Below are 22,926 nucleotides of genomic sequence, written 5' to 3' on the forward strand. Positions count from 1 at the left end.
AACATCATCCATTTCAAGCACCAAATAGATTGCGGAGGGTACAAAGAGGAAGCCGATTAGACTGACGCAAATGACATTAACCAGCATATACGCGTATCTCTGTATAAATGAAATCTTGATTGATTTCGGCCAGGCACCGAGCGGTTTGAGTATCCAACGATTCAGTTGGATGCTTAGCCGCAGATCTTTCTTATAATCGTTAACAACTGTCACTGGATTTGCTTTCTCCATTATAATGGTTTTATGCTTAGTTAAAGTGATGAAAGCTCGAAGGTTACTGATAGGATTGTGCAAGAACTTGTGTGCGGAAAGTCAAAACGCGACTGCGCTGTTCCGTGTTCTTTCTAGGAGAGGGACGATCAAGTAATAGAGTACAAGAGAAGGGTAAACTTTCTAGACGCAATTCTCAATTTCCGCAAAGGGGAATCAAAGTTTCCTCATGTGATACTGCACCTGTCTATTCCTGAATTATGAACAGAAAGATTTACATACTTTGCGGGATTTTTTCCGCAATTTATCGGAGCAAATTGCAAGCGCTTTTTTCTTGCGTGAGATATTATATATGTGTGCACGAATACGATTTTACCTATAATGCTTATACATGAGTATATATAGAAATACAATTTTATAGACATACAAATATTACTGCTATATATTTTTAACTAAAGAAAATACTTTGTCTTATTATCTTATGAAAAACAATTAGAGAAATTGTTTAATGTTAAATAAGATAGAGAGAATTATACGTTCAAATATATTATTTAAAATTTAAGTAATATATTTAAATGTACTTTAATTTTATTTAATACGTTTGTATATATGTATATATTTATATATATAATTGTTGTAAAATATATTATGAAGACATTTTAAGAATATTATGTTTTGTTGTTTTATATTGAAATATCTATTATTCATTAATATATCAAATAATAAAGTACGTATCAGATATTATACATATACGAAAAGATATACATATTCAATTTTAAAATATAGGATGTTTACGATGAACTTCCAGTATTTTAAAATAATAAGAAATAAAAACAAACAGTACATATTTCTAGATATTTTTAATATAAAGAACAACTAAAAAATTGTTTGCAAAAATTTCCAAACTTCCACATGAACACCTTTAGTGGTTTTTAGATCATTGGATTAAGCGAAGGTAATCCCATTCCCCGATGATCTTCTTGTTCCTTTGGTATCATTCCCTTGGATTTCTTCTGGAAGTTATATCCAAGACAGTTTACTTCATCAAGGTATTGGTCGTAAATGTTTTGCGCAACTGAACTGTAGCCGGCATTGGTATCATGACATATTTCAGCTAATATGATGTGAAGTGGAATACCTACACAATATCCTTCATACGACTAAAGGTGCTCATGTAAATGTTAGATAATTTAAAACAAAATTTTTTAGTTGTTCTTTATAATAAAAAGAAATATGCATTCATGTTTATTTTTATTTTTTGTCATTTCAAAATATCAGAAATTTCGTGTACATCTTATAATACTAGATAATAAATAATACAATATTACAATATATTAGGTGTACAATATTACAATATATTAGGTGTACTTTGCTTCCGCCGTTTTCCTATAGATGGCTTTAGCGGTAAGTGGTGGTCGAAATAAATATATCATAGACATCATACAATAAACTTGGACATCTGTCAACATAACCCCATAGAAATATTAGTCGATTTGTGTCTGCATTATAAAGTTATTCTCGATTGAAAATGTCAGTTTACGAGTCAAATTCTCGTCATTTGCGGGAGGTTTTAATTTTCTGCTTCAATATGAAGAAATCTGCGGCTGAGGCTCATCAAATGCCCTCAAATACTTATGGTGAGGCCGCTATTAGTGAAAGAACGTGTTGTGATTGGTTTCAACGCTTCAAAAACGGTGATTTCGACGTCGAAGACCGGCATAGCGGTGGAAGAGAGAAAGTTTTCGAAGATGCAGAATTGGAGGCATTATTTGATCAAGACTCGTGTCAAAATCAAGAAGAATTGGCACGATCATTGGGAGTGACTCAATAAGCCATTTCAAAACGCCTCAAAGCCATGGGATTGATTCAGAAGCAAGGAAATTGGGTGCCGTACGAGTTGAAGCCGAGAGATGTTGAACGGCGTTTGTTTGCTTGTGAACAGCAGCTTGAAAGGCAAAGACGGAAGAGATTTCTGCATCGCATTGTGACTGGGAACGAAAAATGAGTTCATTATGATAACCCCAAGCGCAGAAAATCATGGGGAGTTCCCGGCCATGCTTCCACGTCGACGGCCAAATTGAATATTCATGGCTCCCAGGGCATGCTCTGTATTTGGTGGGACCAGCTCGGCGTAGTGTATTATGAGCTGTTAAAACCGACACAGGCGATCGGTATCGAACGCAATTGATGCGTTTGAGCCGAGCATTGAAAGACAAACGGCCCCAATACAACGAGAGATACGATAAAGTGATTTTGTAGCATGACAATGCTCGACCCCATGTTGCGAAAGTGGTCAAGACATACCTGGAAACGTTGAAATAGGAAGTCCTACCCGCCGTATTCTCCAGACGTTGCTCCCTCTGACAATCACTTGTTTCGATCAATGGCACACGGCCTGACTGACCAGCACTTCCGGTCTTATGAAGAAGTGAAAAATTGGATCGATTCGTGGATCGCCTCAAAAGATAACCAGTTTTTTCAACGTGGGATTCGTACGCTGCCCGAAAAATGGGAGAAAGTAGTGGCCAGCGATGGATAATACTTTGAATCATAAACCAGTTTTTTACAATAAAGCCTTGAATTTCGGAAAAAAAACAGCAGAGTTGTACACCTAATATATTTTAATGTTTTATTTGAAGGATCATTAAAATGCGATAATTCAAAACGTTTGAAATTTTTTGCTGTTGTAATTCATGGAAAATGTTATGCCAATTAATAAGTAATTTTTTGCAATTTTATTCTGAGTATTTCTTATTGCACAATTTTATATAATGTATGAAAATAATAATGTATGAAATGTTAAGAAATATTTTCGTGGAAAATATGCGAAAAATATTTTATTTTCCTTTTCAGTAAATATTTAGTAATTTTAACCAATTTTTTCTATTTTTAAAATTGCATTTATTTTCTTTTTTCTTTTCGAAATATATCAAATAACTGGCATCAAATAATTGACTTTTTATTTACAATCATTAATCATGTTAATAATTTTTACATTTCAGACAAGTTTTATGCAGTTAAAGTACGCAGCATGTTTAAATAAGCAACAGATGTCTTAACCACCTATTGGTTGGATAAATGATATATAAATCATATTTCTCGATAAATATTGATAGATATTGACATTGCGTTACTCACATCACCAAAAGTACTGAGAGACAATTCGAAGAGATTTCCAGCGGTAAGTTTAATCGATGAATTGGACATAGCGATTATCAATACGAGGGCAACACCCTTTCTTTCTGATAGACGATGCCAATCGATCATATATGATACTTCACCTATTTTCTTGCACTGTTTACAGATTATTTTTCAGATTATTTTTCAAGATTATTTTATTTTTTTATATGATATAAATACATAGAAAGAATTAATTCTGTATAAATTCTTAATTTTACAAATTTCATTATTATATTAAAATTATAATACAGCAATTATAAAAATAAACTATAAAGGTGCACTTCATCATAAAGTTTGTCATTAAATTTATCATATGTGCGCAGACAAATGCTTCGATTGTGAAGATTTTACCTTTTCGGCAACAAGTTCACCGATATAACAAAATATAAAAATATTGAACGTAAGAGATATAAGCAGGACAATGTATGTTATGTAACTTGCAGTCTCTTTTGTCTCCCATTCCTGGAACATGAAAATTTCTATATTCGACATATACATTGTACATATCGAATACATATATATTGTAAATTGTACACGTTGACATTGCTTCGAAATAGCGATGCGCTTTGGTACGTACTTGTTGTACAATATGCATACCGTAAGAGAATAATATCCAAGAAAACACATATTTAATGTACACCCTACAATTTCCACGATAGATATTTCACGTAATACTTTGTCCGTTAGCGATATAAAACTGGAAAATAATGTATATGTTATTGCATAAAATATACCCAGTTGATATCAAAAATAACATAACATCAATATTATAATTTCGCACTTTATCATTTATGTTATATTATATTACATTTATATTATTGAAATTAAAATTATAACATTGATATTATATTAGATGGTGTCGACTGGGCAAACACATGAGAGACGCGATTTTGTTACTTGTTCGTATAATTAGTTCGTAATAATTAGAAATTAATTGCAGCGCTCTACATATGTGTAAAGTGCGCTCTTTAATTCATTTTTAACACTTCAATGAGAGTTTTAAGAAACACCGACGATCCATGTTAGAGAGTAACTTACTGTAAGATTCGAACGTGCTGCTGTACAATCATTGCCAATCTCTCATCCACGTTATCGCAGAAATCTTCCCGACCGTCCACTAGATGTTCAATCCATTGTATTAAGACTTCCAGACGGCCATAGGCATGCATCGCAAACACGGCTACTAAACTGCATGCACCGGCAGTAATGGAGTGTGCTATGAAACCCGACAGGCACTGAATCCAAAAGAGAATCTCACTGATGGGACTATGTCGCGCGTCGAGAATCACACTGGCGACTGGATACACCAGTGGCCGATACGTCAAGTTTGCATCACTCTCGGTAATCTTGCCTTTACTAAAAGGCAGAGCAAGATAATAAAACACGGCACCACCATACATGAAGAATGCGCAGATCGACACGAGACGCCGACCGAACTTGGCGTTCCTGATCATGATGATCCGATCATTAGAATGCCGAGTGTTTATCCAGTCGCTTTCGATGTGCCTGATACCACTGCGGATGTCATTCTCGCGGAAAATTAGCGAGGAGTATTTAATAACGGCCATTAGGCAAAAACTCAACGGACCGGAAAGTTTTAAAATGAGATATACATCATCCATTTCAAGCAACATAAAGATCGCGGAGGGTACAAAGAGGAAGCCTATTAGACTAGTGCAAATGACATTCATCAGTCCGTACGCGTATCTCTCCATACGTGAAATCTCGGTTAATTTCGGCCAGACACCGATCGGCTTCAGTATCCAACGATTCAGCTGAATGCTCAACTGCATATCTTTCTCGTGATCGTAGATTGTTGCGACAGAACTTGTTCTTTCCATTATGGAAAGCTTCCTAGTATGATTGAAGTGACGAGAGCTTGATGATAACTGAGAGGACTGCGCGAGAGATTTGAGCGAGGAAAGTAAAGCGTCGCGTCTGCGCCGTTCCGTACAATTTCTCTTCTAGGAAAAGGGCAGAACACAGAAGGGTAAACTTTACAGATACTATTCTTGATTTCCGTAAGAGGGATCAAGGGTTCCTCACCTTCTGTGGTACTGCCCTTGTCTGTTCATGAATTAAGAATGGAAAAATTTACATTCTTCACGGAGAGATTTTCCGCGATTTATTGGAGCGAATCGCAACTGTTTCTTTCTTGCGTAAGATATTATATGATATTATTAAACGGGGATGAATATGATTTAGCATTTAATATACACATATTACATAATGCTTATACATAATCACATGGAATTAAAAATATTACAATATATTTCTTAACGAACAAAATATCTTATTTTACAACGTGCTTCCAAGATTATACACATTATTTTATAATTGAATAGATTATTCTAATATTGAATAGATTATTCTAATATCATTTGAACGAAATTTTTTAAATATATATATTTTTATAAAAACGTATTAGGAAGAAAGAATTTTAGTTTATTGTTTTGTACTGAAACATCGTTTATTTATTACGCATAAAGAAATAAAGCTGCACGTATCTAATGATATTATCCAAATATTACTTGAGAAAATTTTCCAAATAGTATCATAAATAAAACTGTGCAATATTACATACTTTGACTCTTATTCGGAGCGCAAGATTTGTTAAATAAATATATTCGAAGTTTACTGCTGTTTTGCGTAAGATTTAATGTCATTAAATGAGTACTACTATAATTCAAATTGTACTTTCTCAAATAGTAAACGTTCGTAGCATATTCAAATAAGCAACAGATGATTTGATAACCTATAATTTTTAAGATAATAAGATGCAGTGCAAAATACATCGAATTTTTAATTTCATTATATATCTTTTTGATGAAAAATTAAACTATTTGATGAAAAATTAAACTATTTCATAGAACATTAAAATAAAATATTTAAAATTCAGATTATTTCTTAACAATATTTATACCTGGATATAATACTTACATTACCGAAGCTGCTAATGGACAATTCTATCATATTTCCAGCAGTAAGCCTAGTAGTCGCATTGGACATACAGATTATCAAAATGACAGCAAGGCTCTTTTTTTCCGGAAGTCGATACCAGTCAATCATGTACGAGCTTTCACGTACTTTTATAATCTATCAAAAGATTTCTGTTATAAATGATGATATCATGTTTTTTAAATTATTTGATGTTATTACATATTGCCGTTCGAAGGACTTGCACATTGTGTAACGTTGTTTTGAAAAATATTGGATGTACCTGTTCCGTTACAAGTTCGCCTATGTAACAAAATATAAATATGTTAAACGTAAGCGAAATGAGGAGTATCAAATATGTTAAGCCGCTCACAGGTTTCTTAAAATCCCATTCCTATAATATATAATATTTATGACTGGTAAATAAAAACTTTTAAAGATAAAAAAAATTTTATAAGAAAAATGATCATTTTTTGGTACATTATTAACTGATATCGATATATTTGCTATATTATTATTTTAACAATATAAGAATTTATGAATTTATTATATTATAAATCAACACATACACACACACACACACACACACACACACACACTTATAATATATTATGAATTATTAAATTAAGCTTTTATTAAATAGATATGTACCATCATGCAATAATATCCAAGAAAACATATATTTAACGTACAGCCCACAACTTCCACCAAAGAAATCTCATGCAACAATTCCTCGGTTAGAGATATGAAGCTAAAAACTCGTGGAACAAATAATCGCATTTCTTCTTTATAAAATTTAAAAGTGTATATTTTATGGCAAATCTCATTATATACATATATATATATACATACATATATTCTGTTTATGCATAATACATTATTTAATTGTTGGCATAATTTAATTTCTGATATCTTAAGTTTTGATAAACAATGCATATGTAATATTTCAATACGTCCGAAGTTTATACTTACTTCAAGATACGCATGTGTAATTGTATTATCTTAGCTAATCTCTCGTTCGTGGTGTCGTTGACCCCTTCTCGACCATCAACTAAATGGTTTATCCAGGACATGAGCACCTGCAGCTGTCCACATGCATGCATTGCGAGGAGAGCTGCCAAGCTACACGCGGCCACCGTGATGTTGTGGGCGATAAAGCCGGCAAATAACTGGATGAAATAAAAAATTTCATTAACCGGACTACGACGGGCATCGACAATCACACTGGGCACTGGAAACACCAGCCTGCGATAAGTGAGATTGGTATCCTCCTCTTTGATCTTCGCGCGAGTCAGTGGCACCGCCACGAAATAGAACGTGACGCCACCGTACATGAGGACGCTGCAGATGACAACCAGCCGACGGCCAAAGTTTGCGTTCTCCAGCATGATTCTTCTTTCATCCATGTATCTCACGTTTCTCCAGTCATTCTTAATATAATCGATACATTTGCGAATGTCATTCTCGCGCAAAAGCAAAGCGCAGTATTTCAATACGGCCATGAAGAAGAATGTAAGAGCGCTACCGAGCTTCAATTGATTGTAGAAATCCTTGATCTCCAGGACGATGTATATGCCACTGGGAATTAGGAGTAAAGCCAGCAATATGTAGCAGATTATATTCAGCACTTTATACCATAGCATCTCAACCGAGGAGTGTGTCAGCGGCCACGTGCCGATTATTTTCATGATCCAGATATTTAGTTGCAAATTAGTTCGAAAATCATTCTTATAATTCTGATTGTACAATTCAGATTTGTTGCGATCAAGATATCGAGGTAAACTCTCCATTATCGCAGTACGAGTGATTGATATGTACTGACAGTAGTAAGGCTTCAAGCTCGTCATCGATATGATTTGCGCTTGCGTCACTTTGTATATCCATGGAAGAAAAAAGGGATTTACGCAGAGATTTTCTAAGCGAGTAGCGGAAAACTTTGCTCGATTATCTGAAAAGAGTACGTGGTGCTTCAAGAACCGTTCCGTTTCCTGAAAGGTGCATTTTATAATAGCTGTTATGTTAGTAGACACTATGAGGGAGACAATACAGTATTATATATAGACTATCCCGTTTTAGAAAATCGTGGAGAAAGAAAAAACGTCATGCGTAGGCTAATGAACGCGTGGTTCGGTCTTTGCAATATGTGGCAGAAAGAAAAATGTATTCCGTAGAAAAAGAGTGAACTGTGCTTCGAAGTAGTTCGCGATACGGACTCTAAGGGTTACGGCAGACAAAATTTCTGTAACAGTAACCGTAAGACGTAAACTTAAGCCGATGAGTCAATTAGGCTTTAGATCTACGTAATCTAACGAAAATAGGAAAAGTAAACTTATCCGAAAGACAAATTTTAACCGGTTAAAATTTACTTTATAGATAAGTTTGTTGCTATTTCTATTTCCGTTAAATTACATACATCTAAAGCAATATCCTGATTGGCTCATTGGTTTAAGTTTACGGTTACTGTTACAGAATTTTGTTTGCGGCAATCCTAAATGATGGTGTTTAAATATTATTCTGTATACCGTTATATGTATACACGTACATGTATATACGATTTATATATTTTATTAATAACTTTATTAATAGTTGAAACTTAAGTTATATTTTTTATATATATGTGAAAAGAGATATCAGATTTCGGGATAGTAAAAATCTGAAGATTAAATTCGAAATTGAATCTATGGAGACTATTTTTGAGATTTCGAAAAAGATTACAAAACCTTGTTCAGCATAGTGTGACAAGTTCTTTTGTATATGATGTAATATTCACTCAAATATAGAGCAACTGTCCGCAGCAAGTTTAAATATGTCATCGCTGTTCTAACAACCTGAAAATTAATGAAAGTTATTTGCATAAAGTGTTCATACAAATAAATGTTTATAAAGAGATGTATATGTTTATGAAAAGAAATCATTGCCGCGGAATGATATTATATTCATCAATAAAATAATATTTTTAAAAATTATATTTAAATATAAAATATTTATTGAGAAATAATTCTTACATGATATATTTAAATATGTGATTCTTATAGAAACTTTTCTTTGTTATTGTAATATGCGCGGACAAAGAAATTGCTTACGGCGAGGAAGCTGGTGAAAGAAAGATCGATCACTTTAACCGCCGTGAGTTTCGTAGAGTACCTGGCCATGAAGATTATTAGGATAACGAGCTTCTTTACTTATTGGGCAAGTAATACCAATCGACCATGTAGCAAATATACTTACTTCACTCCCCTATCATACGAAGTGCAACAAGTGCATGTATAGTATTAGCATTATATTACTATAATTTTACTTCCCTTAAAAAAATGTATTATATTATTATTTAACTACATATATTACTATTTAAAAGCAACGAGTACGAAAGATTTGTATGTTCTATTGAAGATAAATATAAGGTGTTAATAAATGCAAATGCACTGCTGTTGCGTATTATTACCACGTAATATCCTAAAAGACATATTAAAATATTTCCAACAACTTTGATACAACACATTTCTCTTATCTGATGTAAAAATGTATCTGATGTAAAAATCTAAAATTGAGATTATTCAAATATGTATCACCGTAACTTTTCGTATTGCATATTAGACTTTTTAAATTTAACGTATTTGATAAAAATCTTTAACTATATAAGGTTAATAAATAATCCAAGGATTAAATTTACCGAGAGTTTTCTAAATTTAATTTTCAACAAATAGATAATTGATTCCAAAAAGCATTACAAATGGAATTCATAGAATTTAAATGTAAAATTTTCATATTTCGAGACAAATTGTAAACCTAAAAAGAAATTGAGATTCAACGAGAAATGAATAATAAATAATTCAGCTATTTATTTACGTATCCTCATGTGATGCACGACAATCGCTGTCAATTTTCGAGCAATGGCACGTTTCGATCATTGGTTTTCTTTTGCAAGTTCTCCAGTCAAACGATCAACATTTTGAATTGTCTGCAAGCGTGCATGGTGAATAACGCTGTGATGCCGCAGACGCTGATTGATATGATGTGTATTACGACGCCAGTCACCAGATGCATCGAAAATACGATCTCGTATAAGCGGGGTCCTCTGAGAAGTCTCGTACATTTTCCGGATTTGTTCATTTTCGGCCACACCGATCACTTCCATGATCAATTTGTGCACCTGCACGGTGTACCTAATATCATCTTCGTAATTGGAATTCCGTAAATCCATCCGTTCAATCAGCATGTATATGGATGAACCGGAGAAAATCTATTTTTCTTCTTACGTTGTTTACGAAACGGATGTACAATCGCAACTAATACACGAAAGTACAACAAAACCTAATTTATATTATGCACGTTCTCACGTCTGCGTGAATCACCGCCGTTACCACGGTGGTTCTGTCACGGCACAGTTTAAAGTTTGGAACAAACGATTGCGTGCGTACAATTTTTTGTCGACAGAAGATAATTATGGAAAAGAATCGATTCACACAAGACGGCCTTTAGCAAAAGTATAAATGTCTATCTTGTATCAGGTCATGGGTCGTAGATCGGGGATTATATTGAATCAACGGAACTACGCGAATTATTAATTAAGTCAAGTTTAACATCTTAATGTACCTGATCTTCAAAATTAGGAACCACACGTGTAATTTTGTCAATAAAAATTAATTAAAAAATTAGAAATCGTAAGTGAATGTAAAATATGTCGAAAAGTTGTTTGATTTTTGTTTGATTTTTTACGAAAGTTGTTATAAATAGTGAAAGGAGAAGATTAGGATTATAATAAGAAGATTGGGGGATTCTTCATCTTGTTATTCGTTTCAAAGATAGCGTCAATTACAGATTAATATCGAGTACTGTACTGTTATGATAATTATTTCATTAAAATTACGCAAATTTTAGGAGCATATTAAAGTACGCCATCGATGTTTTAACGATCTGTGAAATAATGGAACACGCAAACAATTCACTGCTTGTAAATAAAATAAAACAAGTTTCCATACTTACGTTACCGAAAGTAGGTAGAGATATGTCTATCATTCTGCCTGCCGAAATTTTTGTCGGAATATTGGAAACTGCCATTATCAGTATTAAAGAACGGGCTCTTTTGTGCTGAAGATGATACCAGTTTGTCGTGGATGTCATTAATCCAACCTTGATGCTCTGTTATAATTAAGCAAGTGTATATTTTATAAAGAATGTTTATAAAAATGTTGGTGCCTAACTTACAGCAAGTAAATATGAACACTTGCTACCTGATCTGTCAATCGTTGACCCACATAACAGTAGGTAAAAATGGAAAGGATGAAAGATGTAAGCATCACAAACATAATTAACATAACTGTTAAATCATTATTCTGCCATTCCTATGAGGTTAACAATACACGAAGTTTATGAAATAATTTATTTTTAATTCTTTTGAATTTTTAATTTGATTTAAATACTATCAGTCTTAATTTTTTTGTAAAAATTAATTGTCAAATTATTACGCATGAATAAAAGCTTTTCAGAAAAAATTCGTCGTTATTACCATAATAATAATATACCCTGAAAGGCATAAGAGTAGACTAGAGCCCATTATTTCCACTAACCATACATATCGCATAGTTGTCTCTACTTGTGTTAGAAAACTGGAAATGAACAATTTGTCTATTTAATAATTTTTTATTTATGAACGTCTATTTAATGATTGATTCAATTTTGTATTTAAAATATTATACTGTAATAAAATATATTTAATAAATAATATATTTAATATATTAAAATATTAATACTTAAATAAAATCATAGTTTAATGTTTGTTTAATAACTATAATAATTAGCATAATTACAATGTATTAGTTCAGTTTTTGTAATTTTAATTTAACTATCTTGATTTTTTTTTCTAATATAGACATAATAAGAAAGAAATACAACTATACAATAATGATATGCTAATTTGATTATCTACATCAACTACACAATTTGTAATTATTTATTTAACAAAATAAGGCGTTTATATAACACTTCCCCTTCTCACATATTTTTGTAGACTCACCTTTTCACTTTTATTTGATGCTGTACGATATTAGCCAGCAATATCGCGACAGCTCGATCACTAGAATTCGATATATTGTTGAGATTCTGCAGTTTGCTCATTATAATGCTTAATTGTCCACAAACGTGCATGATGAAAAATGCGGCCAAGCCGGCCGCACTGACTCTTGTCGAATAGATAATTACTCCTGCGAAGGCTTGCAGAGGATAGACGATCTCGTACGCTGGTGACACTCGTCCATCGAACTTAATGAAGTAACTCGGCAATGCCAGCACTCTCACCGTGATGTTCTCCGGCGTGAGTATACGACCCTTCAAAAGTGGCATGAGTATTCGATAAGTTAGTCCGCCGGTATACATGAAGACGGCAGAAAAAATAGCGAACTTTCGGCCTACTCTCGCTGTAGACAGCATCGCTTTCCGATCGCTTCCATTGACCGTATCGCTCCAATCCTGATGCGCCCGATTCAGGCAAGATTGAATCTCCTTTGCGTTGTTCAGGATCAGCAAATACTTTACCCAACCCATCGAAGCATTCACAATCGGCGCAAGCAATCTGACTCTACGTTTGAATTCGTGTTCCTTTAGAAATACTTGTAGAAGACTCGGCACAATGATGAACCCGAATAAAAAGTGACAAATGACGTTTTGGAAACGGGTCGCAATTCTTTCCATGTTGGAAGCGTAATTGGGACTCGGCCACGCACCGATTGATCGGAGAATAATGCGAGTCACTTGTATGGCGTAATTGAAATCGTCATCGTGTTTGCTCGTCGTTGATAAGCTTTTCATTATTAGCTTCACTCAATACTTTTCCTTTTTTTTCACGGATAATTGAATTCTCGACCGCAAATTTTGAGTTTATATTGTTACTTTCTAGACATTAAAAATTTCCGTTAATGTTGTAGCGTTTCGGGGTTTACAAGTAACAGATGGTTAGGCGAGACTAAACGTTATAACATAACTGGACAGATGTGTTGATAGGTAGTCTCCCTTTCTGTGGTAAGAGCAGAAAGTATAAAGCGCGCTTGCGTGCATTAAACGTCTGCGCATAATGATGGGGTTACACGAAAGGGTTGACGAAATTATCGAATAAACGCAATATTGATGGGTAAAGAGAAGGTTCGCCATGTGACGCATGACATTGTAAAATTTAAACTCACGAATGTGAAAGGGTAAGGTCAAATGTCGTTTTATGTGCTGCATATTACTGTGTACGTCAACAGAATGTCATGTAAGTACAAAAAAATATTGCAATACTATTCTATACATACATTATCCTCACAGTAAAGAGGCCGTTGATATGAAAGTACGTTTAATAAATTGTAAACGCGATCTAATAATAATATAAATACAAAAGTATATATATGTAAATGTATAAAAATTATACATTCCGCTTTCAACACAGAGGAATATAATGATAAAAGATTCAGAAAATTCTTGCTTGCGTTAATTTATGATACTAATGATGCTATTTACATTTAGCTGAAATCTGTAGATTTCAAACCTAAATTTTTTTAAGTATGAGACTTAATTCTTTTATCTAATGAACTACTGTTTTAAATACTGGTTGTGCGTAATATATTCAGATATGCCACGGACGTTCGCATAATCTAAAAAAATATGTAATTACATTTCCAATGGTTTATTGTTTACAGTAATTAGAAAACCATAGCATTTTAACAAAATATTTGACTTACAGCACCGAAACTATTTAGAGATAGATCCATAAATTTTCCCGCAGTGATTTTAATGGGAATGCTAGACATCGCGATTATTAAAATGAGACCGCGAGCAGTTTTGTGTGGAATTCGATACCAGTCGAGAGTACAAAAAGTGATGTACATCTTCGTGCTCTACAATACGATAACATAATAGATATCAGTGAGTCTTACCAATTTGATAAATTAACAATTATCGATCAATACCTGATCCGTGAGAAGCTCACCAATGAAACATAGTATAAAGATATTAAAAATAAATGTTAAAAGAAGTATACTATACGTTAGCATAGATACTGCATCATTATTTTCCCACTCCTGTAAAACGAACATAAAAATAGTTTCTATTAATTAACTTCTTTTAATATAAAAATATATTTAAATTATATTAATAATAATAAAAAATTATAATAAAATTATATTAATTAATATAAAAAATATATATATTTTAGTTATATTATATTAAACTTATAATTTTTTCGTGTACCATTATTATATAATATCCAAGAAGACATAAGATGAACGTGCACCCGACTACTTCCACCAAACATATATATTGCAAAATTTCTTCTACCTTGCTTAAAAACCTAAACGGCATTAATAATAATATCTTATTCTTAGTAATTTTTTTTATATTTATAAAATAGCAATTATGGAATTTTCTCGCACACAACATCATTGATGTATATAATAACGTTACCTCTTTATTCTGATATGCTGCCTCACGACAGCTGCCAATTTCCCGTTGGCATATTTATCAGAGAAGTATTTAGCCTGCGTGAGATCCTTCATTCTAGTGATGAGAATTTTTAACTGACCACAGGCATGCAACACCAGAAGAGCTGCCAAACTATAGGTTCCGCTGGTTGCCGAGTATTGCACAAACCCAGAGAGAAACTGGATTGAAAAGATAATCTCGTAAGCTGGCGTCTTCTGTGGATCGACGAATACATAATAACCATCGAATCCCATCGGTCTGATTGTCACGTTTTGCGGAGTGACGATGACTCCGCGAGATAATGGCACAATTGTGCGATACGAGAATCCGCTGCCGTATACGAAGGCTACGCAGAGGATCGCAAGGCTGCGTCCGATTTTCGAATTGCTTATCATGATTCTGCGGTCTCCTATCAGGCTCGCTTTACTCCAATCTTTCTCGATGTGCTCGATGCAATCTTTGATTCGATCACTTCGGTAAATCAACAATGTATGCTTTAGCACTGCCATCAAGCAGTTGCACATAGGACCAATCATCTTGATGCGCCGACGCGCATTTGATTCCTTGAGGAACATCTTAAGTACGCCCGGCACAAAAATGAAGTAGAGTAGGGCCTGAGACAGAATCCTGAGCATCTTTGTCTGGATAATTCTGAGAGTAGACGAATTACCAGGCAACGGCCATAAGCCGATCAGCTTTAGGACACCACGCGTAACATTCACACTGCGTCTGATATCATCACGATGAAGGATATTCACGTTCATAACTTGAGAATCTACTTGATCTTGACGTCGACGAAGAACTGATCGGACGTACCGTCATGCAGTGAAAAATGCAAATGGCGATGCGCTTGCGTCTTCGACGAGAACGGAAGAAGTGAGGGATTGACAGGTACAACGATTGTTTTACCCACAATCTTTTTTCCCTCTTGTAAATCACGGGAAAGTTGTAAAAGTTATTGTTGGGGACGTTCGAGGAAGCATTTACTGTGACGGGAAGTCTAGTGACTTTAGAAAAGGCACACGAGAAAATAGCGAGAAAAAAATAGCGAGCACACGAAGGAAAACTACAGATGTTCTATTGATCTTTTAACGGTACGTTCATCATTTCGTGTTCAATAAAATATTTTGTCGTGGAAGATAAGAAACAAAGGATGTAAGGGTTCGAACAACAATTATAAATGATTATAAGAGGTACAATGTAAAAAGTCATCCCAGTAAGCAAGAAACATTTTGAAACATTTCAGCAACGTTGTAACAACGTTGTAACGTTGCTACAACATTGCTAAAATGTTTCAAAATTTTTCTTGTTTACTGGAATATTAATGCTAATTTCTCTTCTTAGTAAATTATAGACGTCAAATAGTTTATTAATAGGTTATAAAAATCAAGTAAATTGAAAGAAATGTCTAGTATATTGTTTATCTCACTATTGCATTATTTGTTCTTCTTCGTAGATTAACAATATAAGATAATCAAATAAAAATTTTATAATAGTTTTCTACATTTATTTAGATGATCTCTAGCTCAAACAGGAAGTAAAAATGATCAAATCTATACATAATGATATGATACATCATTGTATGAGCAAAGTATATTTGAATCGAGATCTATATTTCGCAAAATATCTCACTTTTCCGAATAAATGTTTGAATAAGAGAAAATTTGCACTATGTAATTTTTTAGTTGTATACTTTTATCTTTATATTAATATTTCTACTAATTAATGTTTTTACTAAATGACGTTATATGTCTCTACGTCTATAAAAAAATACAATCAAACATTTTTGTATGAAGGGTATTACTCCATCATTTTTCGAATAAAATTAAGGTATGTCACAGCCGTTTTAACAACCTGGAATATAGTACACATTTTTATTAATCATTTTTTACAAGTAAACACATTACTTACATCGCCGAAAGTTCTGATGGACAGATCGAAGAACTTTCCGGCTTTTAGTTTTGCCGGAACAATCGACGTGGCTATAACTAATATCAGTGCTCGTGCTTTCGCATTCGGAAGACGGTACCAAGCCAACGTACATACTGTTAATGCTAATTTTTCTCCCTAATTTTAGTAAAATAAGTTACATGGTATAAAATAAAAATCAAAAAGAAAAATATCCGATATATTTTCTGCCTTACTACTTATTAAACGCGTTATATAATACGATACCTCTATGGAAAGTTGTTCACCGATAAAACAAAAGATATAAATATTGAACCCAATTGATGTGAGCAAAATGAGATAGGAGCACATAGATATAACATTTTGATCTTCCCATTCCTGCAAGATCGATAATTATATTTATTTATCTCGCACACACACGCACGCACACACGCACGCACACACACACACGCGGAATAACATGTTTCAAATGTAATAAAATAGTGTCTATGTTTAAAATTGTGCGAATTGTTATCACTGCATAATTATTTAGGCGCACCGTGATGACATCGTGTCCTAGAAGACATACAATTATCGTACATCCCATCACTTCTAATAAGCTCGTATATTGCAAAGTGCTTTGCACCAATCGTAAGAAACTACAAAGGGACGCGTACAAATTTTCATTAGAAAATCTTTTTACCCGCTAAATACTTAAAAAAAACTTACTAATAAAGCAAAAAAAAACACATCACATTAATGTGGTGTATTAACTTTATGTGGAATTCAATTATTTTGTTCTATTTAATGGATGTGTTTTATTTAACAGATAATCATCTCGATACAAATAAAAAGGATGTAAAATAAATACTGATATAAAAATGTGATTGATATGAGATAGATAAGACTTACTTTCGCATCTTTATCTGATGTTCCACGGTGAAAGCCAGCTTTTTATCCAAATTCTTTTCCTCTGTTTCGTTTATCAGGCTGTTTATTAACGTCATCAATATTTCAAGTTGACCACATGTATGCATAACGAAAAGAGCGGCGAGGCTGCAAATCACCACCGTAATGGTATACTTGATGAATCCGGAGAAGAATTGTATAAAGAACATGATTTCATACGCTGGACTAATTTGCCCGTTAAATAGAACAAAATAACTCGGGCACGGCAAATGCCTGATTGTGACGTTCTGATTGGTAATGGTTTTTCCCTTGCTTAACGGCACGACTGTACGAAAATATAAGCCGGATATGTACATGAATATGCCACACAGAATGAGCAAACGTCTTGCAGTCTTGGCTTTATGAATCATGGAATTACGAGCATTGGTACTTATGACATTTCGCCAATCGTCCTTCATTCGCGCTAGACAGTTTCTTACTTGATTTTTGCTAAGCACTAAACTGCTGTACTTGAGGACCGCCAGTATCGTGAACATTACAGACGAAATAAGTTTCAATCTGATGCGGGTTCGTTTTTCTACAAATACTATGTACAATATTGTCGGGATTAGTTCGCAACCGAGGAAAAAATAGCAGACTAATATCAAAGAGATCCTCTTTAAATGTTCAAGAAACGAAGATTCTGTCTCTGGCCAGATACCTAATAAACGGCAAATAACGCGATTTAGTTGTATAGTGTATTTTATGTCGTTCACATAATTTTCATTTGGATACATTTCTAATGTGATTATATCATCATGTTTTTTTATAAGAGCGACTTTGTAACGTTATGACTTTGTGTCGTACAAAACGTAGTATAACGCACGGAAACGACCAGAAGGGTCTTCTTTCATCACTGATCACAGCGAGCTACCTTCCAGTCAGAGAATAACTTGGTACGCGCTTGCGTTCTGAACAACTGCTCACAAATAGGTAATGACATGCGCTTGGAATTCTCGAGTAAGCACGAAATGAATACAGTTTAGAAGTCACAAAGGGTCGAGGAGAATTGCTTCCTATGAATTGTACTTTTTACCATCAACCTTCCGTAACTATAATAACCAAAAGTTATTATGTATGTATAACTCCGTTTCTTCCTCTTTCGTAAACTTGGTATTGTCTCAGTCGTATTTGCAGAAATATGATGACGCAGGATAATAATCAAATGGTAAAGTATATACACTGAAAAAAAATCTTAATTTTAAGGAAATATTTCTTTGCTCGTATTAAAAAAAATTATTTTTTTGGATCAATGAAAATTTCTTTGAAAATAAGATATTGTACAGTATCTTATTGTACAATATCTTATTTTCAAAGAAATTTTCATTAATCCAAAAAAATAATTTTTTTAATACAAACAAAGAAATATTTCTTTGAAATTAAGATATTTTTTCAGTATATGATACATATCTACATTAAACTAATTTATATTTGATACATTTCACTATTTCTCAAAATGCATATATACATATACATAGCATTAAAATTAGAATCGAAATATTTAATTAAAATACTGGATTATATATTTTGGTGCATATTAAAACATGCAGCTGTTTTTATAATTTAAAATGTTTACTTTTTAAGTATATTCATAATGTGTTTATAAGAATGTGAACGCGTATTTAACATGTATTTATGTTATATATATTACAGAATTACTTCAGAAATAAAAGCACGCATTTATTGATACAAGCGTGTTCCGAATACGAGCCTTAATGTTTTAATTCATGAATTACGATTGATAATCAAAGACAATTGACGGCAAAGCAAACTTACAACCAGATCTTGCATGTGTTTGTGTTAAGAATTTAAACAATACGTGGAAAGCAGGGACTATAACAATAGGATTTATGAGGAAAGTTGCTTGTTGAGAGGGACGAGCGTTTTCTAAGAAAAGTATCCTTACTTATTTATCGGACTTCATATAACTAGGAAAAAGATCATGTTTATCTTCACGTCTTTGTAACTTGTGATAGCAACATAATGCTCATTAGGAAGAAATAGTTCTAGTTTTCCTATATTGAATATTCTGATTTGTATGATTCAGTTAATATCAATTACTATCAATTAATATCAATTCTTTAATCTCATGGAAAAAGTAATAATTATGTAGTTTTATTCTTAGTACAAATAAAAGTACGTATTAATAAATGCCTTACATAATATTTGTGAATTTTTTAATGAAGTGTAACTAAATACATACATTTAAATAACATTTTGTATTATGTTGCACTATGATTTTGTGTTCAATTTTGCATTCATATATATACAATTGATTGATTCATACTGTATGATGGATATATCGAGCATAATTAACATTATAATTTTTAAATTTAATAATTCAATCAATTACATTTCGAATCATATTAAAATATGTCCCAGCTGTTTTCATGATCTAAAACATTTTCAGTTCCTTTCTCCTCTAATTTATTTTCAATTAATCATATTTATAACAAGAATATGTTAAATTAAATTGGCATATAAATTGACATACAAATTGACATAAAATTGACATAAAATTAACATATAAATGACATGATGCTTATTTTGTAAAAAATGATTTTACCTTATATATAATTATCTATTTATTGTTATTAATGAGTAGAAAACACAACATTTATATCGTTTAACGTTATATAATTAAGGTGAAAAGACAAATGGCTTATATGCTTTATGAAGTTCAAATATAAAATATTTAGACAGTCTTGTAGGAATAATAAAATTAATTCAAAAAGATATTTTACTTACATTACCAAATGTCTTGAGCGAGAGATCAACAAATATTCCAGCGGAGATCTTTGTCGGCGCGTTAGACATACGAATCAGTAATATGATGCTACGCGCTTTTTTGTCTGGAAGACGAAACCACTCAAGCTCGCAAGACGCAATGGCTACCTTTTCTGCCTATCGTTGGATTATTACGTAAAAAAATTTGTTTTTATCAAATTTTTATTAGCTATTTCAAGAATATTCTAATACGGTCCATATGTTTTCTTTCACGATATATTTATAAAAATATTTAAATCTGTAACTCATTTTACACGTAGTAACTGTCATAAGATTTATGTAAAATTGCATACAATTTTAATTGCAAATAATTTGATAGTAAATTATTTTAATTATAAAATATTATTATTGTTATTTTAATTATTACTACTCATGTTCTAAAAACTGAACACGTTAATTCACGTGAAACTCACCTGACTGGTAAGCTGTTCACCAGTGTAACAAAATAGAAACGTGTGAATTGTCACATTTGTAATGCTTATGCAATAAGTGCATACAGTTGCTATATTCCTACTTTCCCAGTCCTGCAAATATAAATGCTTTATGTAATTATATTATTGTTAAATTATTACTGATCAACTGTAAAATCTGAAATGACTATTTGTTAACAAAACATACATTTTTATAAGAATTTAAAATTTGAGTTCTCACACACACACACACACAGATAAAAAAATTCTAAACTGTGAATATAATTATTGAATTTTCGTTTTTTTCCCATTTTTCATTTTGCAATGCCACACAATATTTGATTTATCTCGTTATTAAAATTAATTGACAAACTTACGAACCACTAACATAAAATATACTAAAATACAGAGTGACGCCGTGTTCACTGTAATTTCCAGTATATATACTTCTTGCAAGGTACGTTGTACCAATCGTAAAAAACTGAAATACAATTATCGATAGTAACAATTAATTTGGTTAATAGAAAAAAATAAATATCAATAAAATGTGAAAGAATAGAAAGCTAATATTTACCGCGACATTGTTAATAAATATTATTGTAATAAGCACACGTTAATCAGTATAAGTGCTATATTATGAGCGTGAATAATATGTTAGTATATATAAGTTGTGGGCTTACTTTCGCACTCTCATTTGATGATTCACTATTTCAGCTAGCTTCGTATTCACTTTATGTTCCTCTTGCCATTGTTTCTGTACGAGTGCTGTCATCAAATTGATCAAGATTTTTAATTGGCCGCAAGCATGTTCCACAAAAATCGCCGTGAGACCGCATGCACTTGTTACAATCGAAACTGGAATGAATCCTATTACAAACTGGATTATAAAGATCGTCTCGTAAACAGGAGTGACTTGCACATCGAGGGAAAAGAAGTAACCCGGACAGGAGAAGTGTCTTATCGTGATGTTCTGATCGGTGACAATCTTTCCCTGGAACAACGGCAGGATTGTTCGGAAGGTAATGACAGCACTATACATGAAAATTCCACAGATCGTAATCAGGCGCTTCCCCATTCTCGCGGATTTTAGCATAGTGTTTCGTGCGTCTACATTGAAAACGTTCTCCCAATCCTCCTCAACGTGCTTCAAACACCGCTTGAGTTGATCATAGCGAGATATGAAGATGCCGTATTGACTAACGGACATAAAATCGTAGAGGAGAAAAGGGATCATTTGCAGTCGAATGCGCGATGTTGCCTCTATAAACCAGTAAAGAATACTGGGCACAAAGTCGCAAAAGAGAAGAGTGTAAGATATACAAATTAGCAAAAGATTGTAAGCCTTCTGGTATACAGATCTTTCTTTTCTGATGGAGGGCCAAGCGCCGAGCGCGAGCAACAAGCTGCGAATTGGTTGCATGACATACAAAATATCGTTTCGATAATGTTCATTTCGCGGCATTTTTTTTAGATTTCGACGAATATTCTACGGTTATACTTTCGAGCTTTATCCGTCCACGTAACGTGCACTTAATATGATGCCTGCGCGCTAACTGAACGCCACCGACCGTCGAAGGACGACACTGACCGCGAAGTCAACTCGTCGCTCGCGCATATATGCATGCGCATTTTAAAGATTTAAATGTCGCACGAGAAAAGAGAAAAAAGCTTGTAAATGGAGCCGTTTGCAAGGGTCGAGATAGCTTACCATAAAATGTATTTTATGCGTCAACTTTCCCTTACTGTAGCAACTAAGAAAGTTATCAGGTATTACTCTTCTTCCCGTTTCATAGACTCGGTATTATTTTAGTCACAATATCATATTTGACACAAAAATTATTTCTATACTACGCATTTCTACATTCAACATTCTATAGGATAATAAAATCGTAAAATATATATATGATACATATTTACATCACATTAATCTACGTTAACAATGATTGATAATAATTATTATCAACCATTGTCACAATTGTAGATCTATAATATAGAATAGACTTATAATATATATAGAGTACGGAAAACATTTAAAATACATATATTAAATATAACAACAAATTAAATAAAATAGGGTTACGAAATAGATATGGTATAATAAGGGGCAGAGATTGAA

At 32.9% G+C, this 22,926-nt stretch overlaps 5 protein-coding genes and 1 pseudogene across 5 annotated transcripts; all 6 read right to left on the reverse strand.

The window, feature by feature from the left end:
- Positions 1-3,219: 3,219 nt before the first annotated feature.
- Positions 3,220-5,231, reverse strand: LOC108761980 (odorant receptor 63a-like). The gene is made up of 5 exons (XM_018508772.1): positions 4,429-5,231; positions 3,988-4,087; positions 3,742-3,852; positions 3,349-3,504; positions 3,220-3,273 (listed from the first exon to the last, which is right to left on the reverse strand). The coding sequence occupies exons 1-5, from the start codon at positions 5,229-5,231 to the stop codon at positions 3,220-3,222; spliced, it is 1,224 nt and encodes a 407-aa protein (XP_018364274.1).
- An 860-nt stretch (positions 5,232-6,091) lies between these two features.
- LOC108761981 (odorant receptor 22c-like) lies at positions 6,092-8,117 on the reverse strand. Its single transcript, XM_018508773.1, has 5 exons — positions 7,300-8,117; positions 6,979-7,078; positions 6,611-6,721; positions 6,331-6,486; positions 6,092-6,145 (listed from the first exon to the last, which is right to left on the reverse strand). Exons 1-5 carry the CDS (start codon positions 8,115-8,117, stop codon positions 6,092-6,094), a joined length of 1,239 nt encoding a protein of 412 aa, XP_018364275.1.
- A 2,143-nt stretch (positions 8,118-10,260) lies between these two features.
- LOC108761982 (odorant receptor 82a-like) lies at positions 10,261-13,131 on the reverse strand (annotated as a pseudogene).
- A 767-nt stretch (positions 13,132-13,898) lies between these two features.
- Positions 13,899-15,542, reverse strand: LOC108762015 (odorant receptor 22c-like). The gene is made up of 5 exons (XM_018508816.1): positions 14,761-15,542; positions 14,548-14,647; positions 14,268-14,378; positions 14,040-14,195; positions 13,899-13,952 (listed from the first exon to the last, which is right to left on the reverse strand). The coding sequence occupies exons 1-5, from the start codon at positions 15,540-15,542 to the stop codon at positions 13,899-13,901; spliced, it is 1,203 nt and encodes a 400-aa protein (XP_018364318.1).
- Positions 15,543-16,578: 1,036 nt separating this feature from the next.
- On the reverse strand, positions 16,579-18,110 carry LOC108761983 (uncharacterized). Its single transcript, XM_018508774.1, has 4 exons — positions 17,578-18,110; positions 17,225-17,324; positions 16,690-16,845; positions 16,579-16,632 (listed from the first exon to the last, which is right to left on the reverse strand). Exons 1-4 carry the CDS (start codon positions 18,108-18,110, stop codon positions 16,579-16,581), a joined length of 843 nt encoding a protein of 280 aa, XP_018364276.1.
- A 1,844-nt stretch (positions 18,111-19,954) lies between these two features.
- On the reverse strand, positions 19,955-22,017 carry LOC108761984 (odorant receptor 13a-like). Its single transcript, XM_018508775.1, has 5 exons — positions 21,491-22,017; positions 21,192-21,291; positions 20,814-20,924; positions 20,362-20,517; positions 19,955-20,008 (listed from the first exon to the last, which is right to left on the reverse strand). The coding sequence occupies exons 1-5, from the start codon at positions 22,015-22,017 to the stop codon at positions 19,955-19,957; spliced, it is 948 nt and encodes a 315-aa protein (XP_018364277.1).
- Positions 22,018-22,926: the final 909 nt, after the last annotated feature.

Source organism: Trachymyrmex cornetzi, unplaced genomic scaffold, assembly GCF_001594075.2.
Source record: "Trachymyrmex cornetzi isolate Tcor2-1 unplaced genomic scaffold, Tcor1.1 scaffold272, whole genome shotgun sequence".
Taxonomy (NCBI): Eukaryota; Metazoa; Arthropoda; class Insecta; order Hymenoptera; family Formicidae; genus Trachymyrmex; species Trachymyrmex cornetzi.

Bases quoted from the DNA above. Each gene is read 5' to 3' on its own strand.
- LOC108761980 (XM_018508772.1), bottom strand. From the start codon at position 5,231: ATGGAAAGAACAAGTTCTGTCGCAACAATCTACGATCACGAGAAAGAT. The intron at 3,853-3,987 runs GTATGCATATTG...TTCATGTTCCAG, and splicing joins TTGGATATTATTCTCTTACG to GAATGGGAGACAAAAGAGAC. The intron at 3,274-3,348 runs GTGAGTAACGCA...TCCAACCAATAG, and splicing joins CTCTCAGTACTTTTGGTGAT to GTGGTTAAGACATCTGTTGC.
- LOC108761981 (XM_018508773.1), bottom strand. From the start codon at position 8,117: ATGGAGAGTTTACCTCGATATCTTGATCGCAACAAATCTGAATTGTAC. The intron at 6,487-6,610 runs GTACATCCAATA...ATCTTTTGATAG, and splicing joins GCGAACTTGTAACGGAACAG to ATTATAAAAGTACGTGAAAG. The intron at 6,146-6,330 runs GTAAGTATTATA...TAAAAATTATAG, and splicing joins CCATTAGCAGCTTCGGTAAT to GTTATCAAATCATCTGTTGC.
- LOC108762015 (XM_018508816.1), bottom strand. From the start codon at position 15,542: ATGAACGTGAATATCCTTCATCGTGATGATATCAGACGCAGTGTGAAT. The intron at 14,648-14,760 runs GTAACGTTATTA...AATGCCGTTTAG, and splicing joins CAGCATATCAGAATAAAGAG to GTTTTTAAGCAAGGTAGAAG. The intron at 13,953-14,039 runs GTAAGTCAAATA...ATATTTTTTTAG, and splicing joins CTCTAAATAGTTTCGGTGCT to ATTATGCGAACGTCCGTGGC.
- LOC108761983 (XM_018508774.1), bottom strand. From the start codon at position 18,110: ATGTTCACGATACTGGCGGTCCTCAAGTACAGCAGTTTAGTGCTTAGC. The intron at 17,325-17,577 runs GTAAGTCTTATC...GTCCCTTTGTAG, and splicing joins CATCAGATAAAGATGCGAAA to TTTCTTACGATTGGTGCAAA. The intron at 16,633-16,689 runs GTAAGTAATGTG...ACTATATTCCAG, and splicing joins CCATCAGAACTTTCGGCGAT to GTTGTTAAAACGGCTGTGAC.
- LOC108761984 (XM_018508775.1), bottom strand. From the start codon at position 22,017: ATGTCCGTTAGTCAATACGGCATCTTCATATCTCGCTATGATCAACTC. The intron at 21,292-21,490 runs GTAAGCCCACAA...ATTGTATTTCAG, and splicing joins CATCAAATGAGAGTGCGAAA to TTTTTTACGATTGGTACAAC. The intron at 20,925-21,191 runs GTTCGTAAGTTT...TTATATTTGCAG, and splicing joins TAGTATATTTTATGTTAGTG to GACTGGGAAAGTAGGAATAT.